The sequence below is a fragment of the Hypanus sabinus genome, chromosome 2 (assembly GCF_030144855.1).
Source record: "Hypanus sabinus isolate sHypSab1 chromosome 2, sHypSab1.hap1, whole genome shotgun sequence".
In the NCBI taxonomy this organism is placed as follows: domain Eukaryota; kingdom Metazoa; phylum Chordata; class Chondrichthyes; order Myliobatiformes; family Dasyatidae; genus Hypanus; species Hypanus sabinus.
This window is the reverse complement of record NC_082707.1, coordinates 138726229-138741228: the sequence shown is the minus strand read 5'-3', so window position 1 is coordinate 138741228 and position 15000 is coordinate 138726229. Positions and strand designations below refer to the sequence as shown.

General features: G+C 34.2%; 1 protein-coding gene across 4 annotated transcripts in view; it reads left to right on the top strand.

Moving 5' to 3' along the window:
• The window catches only part of cdin1 (CDAN1 interacting nuclease 1), a 165719-nt gene that overhangs the window by 53356 nt on the left and 97363 nt on the right, over positions 1–15000 (top strand). For 3 of the 4 annotated variants that reach the window (XM_059955814.1, XM_059955842.1, XM_059955823.1), the window contains exons 4-6: positions 241–301; positions 2748–2820; positions 4632–4703. In XM_059955814.1, coding sequence (XP_059811797.1) covers positions 241–301; positions 2748–2820; positions 4632–4703 — 206 coding nt within the window. The remainder of the gene's footprint in view (positions 1–240; positions 302–2747; positions 2821–4631; positions 4704–15000) is intronic. The other variant, XM_059955833.1, reaches the window with a different exon arrangement.

The window sequence follows — 15000 nt, the reverse complement described above, 5'->3', positions numbered from 1 at the left end:
TGGAGGGAGGAAGAGAGAGTGAGATAGATAAATTTTGCTGATGAGTGAAGTGGCTAGCCCAGGAGAGTTAGTTAGTGTCAGTCTGAACTAAGTAGCTCCAAAAGCTTCCCTCAGCAGCTGCATTCTGCAGCCAAGTTCAGCATGTCATCTTCCCTGTAGGACCTTCTCTCAAGGGACACTTACAAGTCTAGGCTAGCCTGTTCTTGTCATTTTTATGTTACCTGGTTTTGTCGTCTTTAGGTACCTGAGTGGTGTGAAGAACAATGCAGCTGCCCCTGTTCTCTTCGAGCTGGCCAATGAGGTAATGAGATTCCTCTTTCTGGTTTAGGGCTATGAGGCAATATCTTAAACCACTGACTAATTCATAATCAATTTTATTAAAGAAAACATATTCTACTACCACAAGAGACTGTAATTGTAATATGTATTGATTTTGACTATGGATATGATCGACTTGTACCATATCCTGAACAGATATTCAGCAAGTTATTATTGGTGGTCTTGTATAAACCTGTTTGATTATTGTTTTATTTCTTTCCATATTGCTTTCTCTATTCATTACTTACCAAAAATCTTCAGATCTTCTTGATGAGACTGTCAATTGTAACAATACTTGTATTTATAAATATATATATATATTTAATTGACTGTTTCAGGTTTATCTGCTAAATTTTTTATGTTGCTTGCAGTTTTTAGAAGTTTGGATTAAAAGAAAGGCTTTAATTTTAGCTTTTTATAAAATGCAATGGCTTTATGTAAAGTTGTAATGCTGGTCAAATTGTGCATTTCTCAGCATTTATAACAATATATTTTGTGTATGTCATTTTTTCTGTTATAAGCACTCGCTTGATTTCCAATATGTTACTAAAAATAAGCTTCTCTGTCAACAGATGCTTTGCTACATATTTTAAAGAATAATGTCATCACATTGCTAAACTTGCACTGCATTTGACTCTGGAAGAACCTAATAATTCAGTATAGTCATATAAGCCTTTCATTTGCATGGTAATACTGGACTACAGTAATGAGATATTGCTTATTGTAAAGCTGCACAAGAAAAGGAGTAAACATTACTGAGGTGGATGTTAGAGCTATGCACATTGATATATTATTCAGAATAAACTATTGCATCAAGCTGCCACAAATGTTGTCTCCATGAAATTATCTTTTAAGATCAATACGGGGATTTATTATATCTCCTCAAAGAAATAAAATATTTTAAATGATATCATTAAATAAGTTAACTTGGAAGGATGTCCTGGTTTTTAAATTATATTTTAATTAATACTGAGCAACATATTAAAACCTTTGAACTTTATTAAAATGTAATTTAAAAAGAAAACATTTTAATACAATAAATGCCATAGAATGTATTCAATAATAATACATAATTTTATCACTGGTAACCTGAAAGTAATAAACAAAAGTACCATTTGGATCCAGTGTATTTTCACTAATTTATCTTCTGCTCGATATTGCAGGATTGTAGCCTTAACATTTTTTAAGCTTGATTTAATATTTGCTTTGCATTGCAATTAATTAATAAAAATCATATGATAAAGTGGGTGCTTGATATAAAATTGGTAAGTAACTGGTATGGGCATCAAATGATGCAACAGCAGCAGTTCTAGATGTTATGCTAGAAGAGAAAGATGGTTTCAGTCACGTCTAAAGTCTCCTGTGCATTTCTGCAGTCAGCAAATGAACAATTACCTTTCAGTTACTATGAGACTTTAATGGTCTAAGAACAGCCTGGAAATCTTGACAATTCCTCTAATGTACAAAAGGGAGTTTACTTCAGACTGGCAAATGATGCGGAGTTTAGAAAAACAAAATGAAATCAAGCGAGGTTTTAATTTTTTCCCATTATTTCAAAGAAATATATGAGACATTGAATTGAAAACATTTAGCCTCTGGATTGCTACTTCTAAGCCATTTGATTGTCATTTTTATATGCTACTTATCATTTAAATAAGGTACTTGTGTGTCACTTGACAGTTAATTGATATAGTGGAGTCTTTTTATGAGTCAATATATTTCAGCTTCTAGAAACTATGAAAGTTGATGAGAAATCTTAACAGTTTCTTTATGTTATTTTGGTATTTCATTAAATGTCATCAGTGCAAAAAGGCTAACTGAGAACAAAAAGTATACCTTTGTTAATTACCGCTTAAATCCTGACACATGTGCCAAAAATGCTTTCTTGAAAGGTTAATCTGAATGCATGAAAAGTATAAAAGGTGCTGAAAAATTAGTTTACTTTCTGTTTGGGGTGATTTTAAAAGCACATATGAATTGCATTTGCCCAGTTATTTTCAGGAAGAATTAGATAAGAAAAAAAGGTCCAAGTTTAATTTCTACCGTGCATTTTCTATCTGGCAAATAGTTTGTTTTCTTGAAAGTTGGGTGTTTGATTAATAGGAAAATGTAGGTATATCCAACTACCTGAACTAATAAGGTAGTCCTTATTCAGTCTGTATTACCTTTAGTAATTTCACCATTTTTCATATGTCAACTCTGATGCAGTTTACTGAAATAAGCAGTTCTGTGTAGCCATATTTCCTTACTACAAGAGATCCCAAGGATAGGACTCAGATGTAAAGCATTGAATAAGTTTATAAGTTCTATTGATTAATTTACTCTGTAATAAGTTACAATGTACTGTAAATTTGAAATTGTTGGTAGTTCTCTATTTTAGGGTCATTTAACAGATCTTTTTGTCTTCTGATCTATATTCTTGCATAAAGATGGATTTGGCTCCTTCATTGATGGCAAGAATTGTACTTGAAAAATTCTTGCAGAATCACGACCTGACCACACGTAAGTAACTTCTAACCTTAGTGTCAACATTGCATAATATAATTAACCTTTTCCATTCCTTGATTTTAAAATAGAGAAGTATCCTCTATTGTTTACTAATTTGAGAATAATAAAAATACAATTTGAATATCCATTATTTCCAATATGGAAATATAATATATGTATAGTTATCTAGGAGTTGGAAAGAATAAAACACAACTGTTAATGAAGCAGAAAGCTGCAGATAATTAATAACTCTTTAAAAACCACTAGTATTTAATTTAATTTTATCTGAAGAGTTTACATGCATATTATAATTTTGATTTTTAGATATTGTTCCTCTTCATAGTGAGTATTGAAACTTGCCTACATGTCAAGGATCATAATATAACTCAAGAGAATTGCCTATATTTAAATCCAGCCAAAAGAATTTACATCATTGAATGTTCTAAACCAACTTAAAATAAATGACTTACCTGCTTGAAATGCCAACGAGGGCCTAATGGGAAGCAGCTCAGTATTATGTAGTTGTAAGTGCCCAGGAAAAGGAGTTTTTTAAAAAAAAAAGCGAAGGGTAGTCCTACAAGAGATTCAAGCTTAAATTAATTTGCTACTGAAAAAATACATTTTGTTATTTTCCCTGTGTCAACTGCATGATTAAAACTGGCTGTTAAGTGAGCTCTGGGGACACGCTTGTAAAAGATTTATGAGTAATATTCAATGTGATATTCAAAGTGAGTCATGAATATCAGGGTAATTGCTCTCAGTGCTGGCTCTTTTAGTGGGCAGGAGTTTGTCAACTGCCCATAAATATTTGCCTAGTCTCATGTAAAAGAAAGAATTCATATTCTGCTTTTTTATATCACCATGTGTAATGTTTACCTTCCCTGTCTGACAATGGTTGTATGAATATGAAGCACTGGACTATATTCCCTGCATAAACCCTGTTCATCATTTTAATAGGAGAGGAAAGAATGTGATTAGATATTGTTCAATAGTGCAAAACAGTTTGTATGGTGGTAGAAGAATTTTATTCAAAATTGTTCTGGTCTGTCTAGATAAGTTGTGTAGTACCAGTGCAAAGGTTCATCTAAATGAATTAACCTTCTCTCCTGCACTGCCCCCTCCCCCTTTTAGTTCAATATCATTCCGATGGGCATAGCCTCTAAAGTAACCTGCAGTGATGTTTTTTTGAGCAAATCACATGATGTCAGAATCGTATGGTTTCGATTTAATCAAGAAAGAGATTAAAGTAGATGTGTGTTATTTTCAACTTCGCCGCAGCTCCGCCATTTGTCAAAGTCAACCTTCTGATTGCTTTGGACCTACTGCTATCCCATACTTGTCAAAATAGTAGTCAGTATGGGCTAAGGCAGGTAACCTTCCACATAGAGGAAAGCAAGATCTAGCCTGAGTCTTGAAATATATTGCAAACTTATCTTTTAATAGCAAATTAATTGAACCATTGGTTACTTAACTGAAAGGTTTTGAGGATTCCAAAATCATACCAATAGTGCCATAACTGTACATATATACCCAGCTTGTAATTACAGTAATAATTACAGAATGTGATTTTTTTACTACAGATTTAAATAATACTGTTTTATTTTCTTCTGAAACTGATTTCTTTTCACTATGATTATAGTTTAAGTTTTGATCTCCCTACAGTTAATTTAGAGGAATACAATGGTGTGTAATAAAATTGCCATTTCATATTTTACTAGTTGCTATTTACTGTAAGAATTAAACTTCTTTTAATATGTCTCTAGAACTGCTAAGAAAAGCTGCAGGCTAGAATGACTTATATTCTGACACACGCTTCCCTTTCACAGCAGCGACCTGGCTGGCCTTTGGCAATGAAATTCAATGCACATGGCTCCGCAGTCAAATCATCAAATTTCCCTGTGTGTATATTAGAGTTTTGTAATGTGTTTCCATTATGAAACAATGCTGGGATAATTGTCTTTGGTGGCAATTAGCTAACAGGTTTGTTCAGTGCTATTGGCAGGAGCATCCATCATCCTTTCCCTGACCACACTTATTTCATCTGCTGCAGACTGCAAAGATCAATAGAATTCTATGTAGGGGAAATCGTCCCCACTTTAATGGGCTGCAACAATGTCATTTCCATGTATTATTATTTTTCTCTTTGTTTGTCAAGTAATTGTCAACCTGCATGTATTTTTTTTAGAGAGTGCTTTATGTAATCTGGTGCTTCTAAGAAATAGTGTTTTCGATAGAGTATGCAGCTTTTAGTTAATTAAATTTTGTTTTTTTTTAATGTGAAAGAATCAATACATTATAAGTGACTTAAAAATATTGAATTTTACATAGTAATGTGAATATGACATGAACTGGCTTCATATTGACAATTTTGTAAAATAGAAATGGGAAAGTGCATGCAAGGTACATTGCTACAAATCCAGTTGTATGTGGTGTACTCTATCAGTTCGAAAGTTTGAGATCTGGAACAAACATTAATGTTTTTGATTTTAATTTGTAAATCTAGGTTTTGTAATGCGTATTGTGTAATACATAGACAATGAAATCCATCACCACTAACAATATGGAAAACACATATGTTCATGCTGCATTTGAAAGTGTGTTAAAATTAGTCACTAAAATGAAGTGAATGACAACATGTTGTAAATATCTTTCCAGTGAGTTGATACTGATAATACAGAACAGATACTTGGTGAAAATGAAAGAAATGCATTCAGAAATGTGAAGGTCATGTTATTTGGAACACAGAAGAGGGATAACATTTCAATATAGAATGGTTGTAATATTTTAACTATGGATTTCTAAAATGATTGCTAGTTTATGATCAGGTTGTTTTCTCGGGGGTGGGGGGGGGGTAGAGTAGTCATATTTTAACATAGAGAAACTCATACCCAATATTACAAATTGCTTTCTTGGAATAAAAATAATGTAGTTTTTCCAAAACTGTTATCCCTAAATAGCCGATGTCAAAGATAAGAAATTACCAAGAAACTATGAAGTTTTCAATTTCATTTAAAAGCAAATATTCATTTGATTTGTTTTTAAAAAATGATTTAGAGTGATTTATTAAAGTAACCAATGATTTATTAATTTTTTATTCATTAGATATTTCAGAATATCTCCATAGTATATAAAATAAAGTCCATCCTGATTAGTATTACTTCAGACAAGCACGTTCTTTATTCAGATTATATTATAGCAATAAATTTAAATATTTTAATTGTATTGATCAATAGTTAGGAAGGCTCACTTATTCAGAGAGCAAACTTTTTACATCTGGGACCTGGCTTGAATCCATCTTAGGAAGCTGATTTGTTAAAGTGTCTGCTAATAGACAACTGTTAAACCAAATGAGTTTGGCAGTCTCAGTCCAGTTCAAAGTAAACATGATTCATGTGCCACAGTTCAGTGGCAATTATATAGTCTTTCTCAGGAAGGCCAGATAGATGTTATATGAAGCAAAAAAAAATTCATTCAAACACACTCAAATCTTTTTGAAGGAATACTATAGATGCTTCAACCTCATAATCTTGAATGTTATAAATGGTTATTTCTTTAGATTTTCTAGTTCATTTTGTCAAATCATGCCAGTGTGTTTTATGTTTTAAAGTAAGTTGTAAGAAGCAACTAGGGAATGGGCATTTTATCTGGGTATTTTGCTTGTAGTGACATCATGATATTCCATTCTAGAGACAGTGAATGGACAATTGACTTTAGCTAGGAAGAATTGGGCTATAATGAGCACCAAATTAGTACAGATTGTAACCGTATTTTAGAGCACAATGCATGCTTACTAATGTTGAATTATTTTACATATGTGAAAATCGATATTTTAAGTTGTTGGGAAATCAATTTGCTAATTGGATCCATCCTGTAAAAAGGATCTCATGAAAACTTGCAGATCTCCAAGTCCAAGGGAAATAATAGCTATCTAGTGCATTAAAATGTATCTTCAGTACTAATGTTAAACTTGGTAAGATAAGGTACAGAAATGATAAAATTTAAAAATTTCTATTTAGGAATGCAAGTTGTTGGGACTGTGATTATACTGTTATAATTTTATCCTATTGCAATAAAGATATTTTTAGTATAATCCTTTGCCTGTACTAAGGACATTAGTTTTATAACTAATATCGTATCTGAACTTTAACAGTTTGCTTTAAATACAATTTCAGCTTCAATTTTATTCAGTTGCTAAAGGTGGATATATATTTTCATTTTCAGTAGCTTGTTATAGCTGTGCTAAACATCAAATACTCCCTCAATGATGGCTTTCTGTTCCATTTTTAGGGGACCACCAATATAAAATGACTTTATTCAATTCTAGAGGTTGGGTTTATTAAATTTCAATTGATAGCTTGACATAGAGTTTATACTATATGCCAGTTTGATGTTGGTGTATTCCTGATGAAAAAGTAACATTAACAAAATTGTTCATATAAAGCAAAATGAAGCAGGAATAAGTCCTTCAAGCCTGATTTGTTGTTCAGTTTCTTGCAATATTCAATACCATTTTATCTCTTTACACTATTTTCCTATCACCTGTTTCCTTTCAACCTATATATCTATTGATTTGTAATGTATTCAGTTGCAGAATGTATCTTGCTGTCTGTACCAGGGAATTCCAAACAGTTATAGCTGTCCATGTGGACTTATTCTGACTATTTCCCCACTCTCTCTTCAATTTTGTATGTTTCTTCTAAATTCTTAGCACATCTGATCTACCCAGTCTCTTCTCATCGGATAATTCCTTTAACCCAGTAGTATGTCTAATAAGCAGTAATTGCACACTATGTAAAGCATATATATCCTTCCCTGAATAAGGAAACTACATGCTCCAGGTCTGGTGGCATCTGAATCCCAACATCATATAACATCACAGTTTAAATAAATCCTGCTTTTCTGGATTTTTGTAGCAAAATACTTACCTTGCATTCCTGGATTCTGTTCCAACTAGAATAGTCTTGCCTTACCATTTCACGTGTCTTATTGTTGTGTTGCAACGTACTTTTCCACTTAGTTATTGATGATCAAAATCTTGGATACAACACTTGTGTCATTATCTAGGCAATTGATAACAATATACAGCAGATGAAGTCAAAGGATTGTCTGTTTGCTGTAATCCAATATTGAATGTTTTGTTCTTGTTCTCAATCTCTCAATAAATGCTACTGAATAGTTCTGGTTCCATAAAATGTGATTTTAATTATCCTTGTTGCATTTTGTCTAATGCTTATTGAAAATCTAAGTACCTTATATCAATTAGTTGCCCCATACTTGACTGACCAATTGCAAAACTCATAAATGTGAATAAACGCAGGAGCAGAATTAAGCCATTTGCCCCTTTGAGTCTGCCTTGCAATTCCATCGTGGTTGGTATAGTATCCCTCTCAACTCCATTCTCCTTCCTTCCTTCCTCCCCATAACCTTTGCTGCCCTGACTAATGAAGAACCTATCAACCTCCGCTTTAACTATTCTCAATGACTTGACCACAGCCCTCTGTGGCTATGAATTCCATTGATTCACAGCCTTTTGGCTAAAGAAATTCCTCCTTATATCTTTGAGGTTTATATAGCTGCATCTTGAAAAATATAATTTAATTTCACTATAAAATAATACTTACTGTATGCTAACTGTCCTAAGATTATTTTAAATCCTATCTTGCTTTTTTTAAATTAATGGTATTGTTATATTTGTTTTTCACTCTGGAAGAAGTTGTCTCAATTCTAGAATAGAAGATCAAACAAAAGCATTGTTTACTGTAAATCTCATCATGGCCTTGCCATATCTGCTGCCACCTTTTTCTCCTTATAGCATCACTGGCTTCACATTCTCTTTACTATATTATTGGTGATTGCTCTTGATTCCATACTAAATCCTTGAACCTTATTGCAAGGTCTGCTGAAGATGCATTTCTTCCTGTTTTCTGGATGCTGTCTTTTAAACATTTTATTCTTGTTATTCCCATAGCTGCATTCTCTTTTATCTAAAAGAAACAAATTAAATTTATGTTTCTGCTTTAATATACACATGAAAGTTTTTTTTTGAAGCACATTGCACACAGCTTGGTTGAACCTTTTCAGAGGAGTATTTTTTTGTATTTTGCCCCTCGTGGCTCCATTGCCATTACTGATGCAAAAGTGAAAGATCAAAATTAGAGGAATGGAGATGTCCTTGAGAGTATATGAGCAGCCTTAGAAAAATAAGGTTGAGGAAAGGGAAGCAGGTGTTAATTGCTAAATATAGTAGTGCTAGGCTATTTGGGTTTTGTGGACAGAGCATGAAATGTGGGTCATGGACATTTGCACATGCAAATAATTGGACGTGCAAGTCTCTTGTCTTCTTCTCTACAGTGCATCTTGTCCTCCTTCTCCCAACCAACTATCGTGATCTTCAACTTTAATTTGCTAACATGACACTAACCTCTTATGCATCATATGTGAATTCAGCAAGAAGTGTTATTTGTTTAGTATCCATTTCTGCTTGCTTTTTTCCCCACTAAACCTTTCTCCTGATCTTAAATGCTAGTGTACAGCTTCTTTTTCCCCTCATTGTTTAGTCTCTCTCCATCAACATGTCTTTGCCCAACCTTCCCCAGATCTGTAATTTCTCTGACACTTTGCACTTTTAACAAATACAAGTTTTCCATTCCAAGATGTCTGATTCACTGATTGATTGTCACTTATCGTCACCGTTTCTTGTTGTTCCTGTTATAAGCTATTGCTCATCTAATTCTCAAACCTGCTTGGTTGAAATTATTCTCATTGCATATCAATATTTACTTTCTCCAAGTGATCATCATTGCTGTGGGAACCCACACAGCCTCAAAATACAGTGCCTATATAAAGTTTTAACACCCCCCCCCCCCGAAAGTTTTCATGTTTTATTGTTTTACAACATTGAATCAAAGTGGATTTAATTTGGCTTTTTTGACATTGAATGATAGAAAAAGACTCTTTCGAGTCAAAGTGAAAACAGATCTCTACAAAGTGATCTAAATTAATTACAAATATAAACACAAAATAATGGATTGTATAAGTATTCACCCCCTTCAAGTCAATATTTAGTAGATGCACCTTTGGCAGCAATTCCAGTCTTGAGTTTGTGTGGATAGGTCTCTATCAGCTTTACACATCTGGACACTGCAATTTTTCCCTGTTCTTCTTTACAAAACTGCTCAAGCTCTGTCAGATTGCATAGGGAAGGTGTGTCAAAAGCCCTTTTCAAGTCCAACCACAAATTCTCAAGTGGATTGAGGTCTGGACTCTGACTTGGCCACTCCAGGACATTAACTTTGTTGTTTTTATGCATTCCTGTGCAGTTTTGGCATTATGCTTGGGGTCACTGTTCTGCTGGAAAACAAGACTCCTAAGTTGCAGTTCTCTTGTAGACTGCATCAGGATTTCCCTGTATTTTGCTGCATTCATTTTACCCTTTACCTTTACAGGCCTTCCCAGGCCTGCTGCAGTGAGGCATCCTCATGATTCAGCCACCATCCTGTGTGTGTTGGTGTGGTGATTGGCTTATGCCAAACATGGTGTTTAGTTTAATGGCCAAAAATCTCAATCTTGGTTTCATCAGACCATAGAACCTTCTTCCATCTGACTTTAGGGTCTCCCACATGCTTTCTGGCAAACTCTAGCTGAGATTTCATGTGAGTTTTATTGAACTGTGGTTTTGTCTTTGCCACTCTCCCATAAAGATGCAATTAGTAATCAGCCAGGCAACATTTGTTATATGCACAGTCTGTCCCATCTCAGCTACTGAAGCTTGTAACTCCTCCAGAGTTGTCGTAACTCTCTTGATGGCCTCACTCACAAGTCCCCTTCTTGCACGGTCACTTAATTTTTGAGGACAGCCTGCATTTGGGAGATTTACAGCTGTGCCATATTCTTTCCTTGATGATTGACTTAACTGAATTCCAAGGGATATTCATTGACTTGGAAATTTTCTTGTATCCATCTCCTGACTTGTGCTTTTCAATAGCCTATCCGTGGAGTTGTTTGGAATATTTTTTTGTCTTCATCTTGTAGTTTTTGCCATGTTACTGACTCACCAGCAATTGGACCTTCCAGATACGGGTGTATTTTTAGACCAATCAATTGAAACACCTTGACTGCATACAGGTCTTCAAATGCAGACCTCCATTTAACTAATTATGTAACTTTTACAACCAATTGACTACACCAGTGATGATTTGGTGTGTCATATTGGGTATTGGGGGGGGTGAACACTTGGGCAATCAATTACTTTACAATTAATTTAGATCACTTTGTAGAGATCTGTTTTAATTTTGACATGAAAGAGTCTTTTTCTGTTGATCAGTCAAATTAAAGTCAAATTAAATCCACTGTGATTCAATGTTGGTAAAAAAAAACATGAAAACTTCCAAGATGGGTGAATACTTTTTATAGGCACTGTATACCTGTCTTTTTCTGAAATGTACTGAACAATCTTCTATTGCTATTCAGTTACCTCTAGTTCCATGATATAGATGATTTTTGTTGGTATTGTTTCCTATTATTCCGATTTAGAAAAAGTTAACTTTGCTTCAGGTTTCCACTTTTTGTCTAATTCTAGTTCAAAATCTTCCCTCTTTGGACTATGCTGTAGTTTAGTATCTTACAAGATACAGGTCCACAATCCCTTATCTGAAATCCTTGGGGCCAGTTGCATTTTGGAATTCAGAATTTTTCAGATTTTAGAAAATTGATAATTAACCCGTCTCCATGCAGGTGGACTTTAGGACCCGGGGGAGCTCCGGACCTACGCTAGTCCTCCCATATACTTTAAATCATCTCTAGATTACTTATGATACCTGTACTGGCTGAATTTCTGTTCAACTCCTTCCTTTTAAGGCCATTTATTCTCTTCTACATTTTCTGACTTAACCCTAGCTGTCTTGATGAAAACTTTTAACTATTTTCCCATGGTTTTTATGTAAACATGAGAGTTGCAATGCCAAGCAGTACTTTGTTTTGGACCCCAAATACTGTACCCATCTACAACTACAATACTTGCAATGTGGGTGATTAGTTTGATTCTATTGGCACTCCACAGACTTTGACCACCAATATCTGATTGTATCTGCAGATCCTATTTTTGTAACAGACGTTAGCAATGTGTGATAGATAATAAAGATGTTTCTGGAGTTGAGGGTTGGAACTGAGTTGATATATCAAATGGGAATTGTTGATTTCTAGCAGTTTCACTCCTGTTTTAGGAATTTAACTTGTACAGTAATCACATTAGACTATTCAGATCTTGAAACCTCTGTCATTTGATATGGTCATCTACGATTTGTGAGCTGGTTCTTTACCCTACTTTTATCATATATCTTCTGATACCTTTGGCCTCAGAAGCCTATGAATCTCCGTGTAAAATTTACATTTGACTTGCTCTGTTAGAGATGTGCCTTTGTACTTTCACCAGACATTTCAACATATCCTATTTAGCTGTTAAGATGTTTTCTCCATCTCATCTTCATATTTCGTTTCTGTCCCTGAGTTCCATTTTGTCTCCTAATTTTTATTACTTGTTTTGCAGTTTAATCCTGTGCTCTGCAACTAACCATTTCACAAGACATTTTTGTTTGTTTCCATGCACACTTGGTTTTAGTTTCTTCCTGATTTGTTTCTTTCTCATCTGTGATATGTTCCATTTCTTAGTTCTTGAAATGTTAATTTCAGTTTTTTTTACATATACTGTTTGACCCATGGTCATTTTCCAGATGTTGGTGTTAACATCCGACAGTAAACATACTGAAAAGCCTGAATTGTTGTAAGTGTCCACTTGATGACGTATGAGCCATTAGAGGCTGGAGAAAACACCTTGGAAGCTGACTGAAATAAATTACCCACAATGCCTGAAAATCTAAAACATGTATTCTGAGACATCAGAATACATGAGGAAAAAATGATGACTAAATGAAGTTGGAATGGGGTGATACGTGTTATAGTATAGTGTAGTTCAGAGAAATAATATTTTGTAAAAAATGCTCACAATCTAAGCATGTCCAATCTTATTATGGAAACCTATCCAAATAAGCAATTTAAAAGAAGCAATAAAAGTGAGCAAACATGTTTATTGAAGAATTGTAAATACTAAAAATATAATTTAATCTTTTTTTTTGAAGGCCATATCCATAGATCCCTTAAAGTTATGCAAGTTGATAGGGTGGTGAAGGCGATGTATGACGTGGTGACCTTCATTAATTGGGGGTTTCAATTCAAGAACCACAAGGTAATTTTGCAGCACTATAAAACTCTGGTTAGGTCGCACTTGGAGTATTGTGTTCAGTTTTGATTGCCTCATTATTGGAAGGATGTGTAAACTTTAGGCAGGGGTGCAGAGGAAATTTACCAGGATGTTGCCTGGATTCGTGATTATATCTTATGACGATGGGTTGAGCACAAAGTGGGGCTTTTCTCTTTGGAGCGTAGGAGGATAACAGGTGACTTTCAAGAGATAAATATAAAATTAAAATAAAATACAAAATTAAAAAATTGGCATAGATTGAGTGTAAAATCAGTGCTTTTTCTTCTCCCCAGGGCATAACTGGCTAAATCAAAATGGCATAATTTTAAGATGAATGGAGGAAAATGTACGGAAGATATCAGAAATAGGATTTTTATCCAGAGCATGGTAAATGCATGGAACGCACTGCCAGGGGTGGTGATAGAGGCAGATACATTAGGGATATTGAAGAGACTCTTAAGTAGACACATGGATTAAAGTAAAATGGAGATATTTGAGAGAGAGAAATGGTCGATTGATCTTGTAAGTTAAAAAGTCAACAAACCATCATGGGCCGAAAGGCCTGTACTGTACTCTGTTGTACTGTAATATGTTCTAAAGTCAGAATCAGAAAGATAAGTAGTATTGCTATATGATTTGTCATGTATCCCCAGTGCACATTTTCTCTGTTAGAGACAGGTGAGTTGTGAGATGTTGGTTTACTGTTGAAGAAACTAGTCCAGGTTGTGTGATGCTATTTGCCAACAACACCATGAAAGATCTTGGAGTATTTGCATACAAAGTGAATTTCTTGATCTTTCTCAAAAAAACTATTATATTAGTCAGCCTCACTTCTGCATTTTGTATAGTATTTGGGAAAACTAGTAAGTGTCTTCCATTAGAAGGAATAAACACATTCATATCAATTGTAGAATAATAAAAGCTGGCAACATCAATTCGTGTCTTCTGTTGCACTGATGATGAGAAATCTATTAGTGGAGGAAATCTGAAATCAGTGCATCATTCAGTATCTGAACATGAAAGCCGATTACTGTTTTAGCCACCTTAGCAAACAGGTTAACTTTGTATCTCATGTTAACACATTAGCCCACTTTCCTCATTCACAACTTTCTTAATTTTTAAGTGTTTTTTGCATTTTAGTGATGTAATGACATTATTAACTCCTTCCATTATTGATTTTAAACAAAATGATCTGGCTAATTCCGCTCTTCCACCAAACATCCTGCTACCTCTTTAAATCCAATCTTTCACCAATTTAGAAAGATTTACTTGTTAAACAAAAGAAAAATGTTCCAATTTCTATCTGCTCATTATAGTATTAAGAGGGTATGTTGATGATAAGTGTACAGCAGATTCCAGTTAATTGGGATACATCAGGACCAATACATTTTGGCTCAATTATGCAGCTACCCAGTTAGCTGAAGTTTCATGGAAAAAGTTAACAAGGTATAAAAGGACAAACTACCATTTAACTGAGCAACAAATTAGGTATTTAAATGAAATACAGAATAAATTTGATCACTAGCAAAACTACTCTATTACTATAAAACTAGTAGTTCCTAATAGTTATCAATGGAGGAATTCATTCAGTGTTCTTTTGACTGACTGTATATGAACAAAATCAGCGCACATCTCGTGCAGATAGTGGACCACCTACAAATAGTGCTTTTGACAATTGCATCCTCCAAATCTTCATTTTAATTGTAACATTCAAGATGATTGTTGATAACTTCAGATTCTTCATAGTACCTAACTTTTTGAAGTAGTGAAATTTGTTTCATTTTTGCTCCCGGCCATTACGTGAAACAGTAATGAGCAAAGCAGTTCTGAATTGTTTTACCGTTTACTTCTCACCAATTATCAGTGACAAAAATCACTGCTTTTTGAATGCAAGCACACAAGTAGCGCTGTTTAAAAACTGTTCACCCTAAACGTGGTGT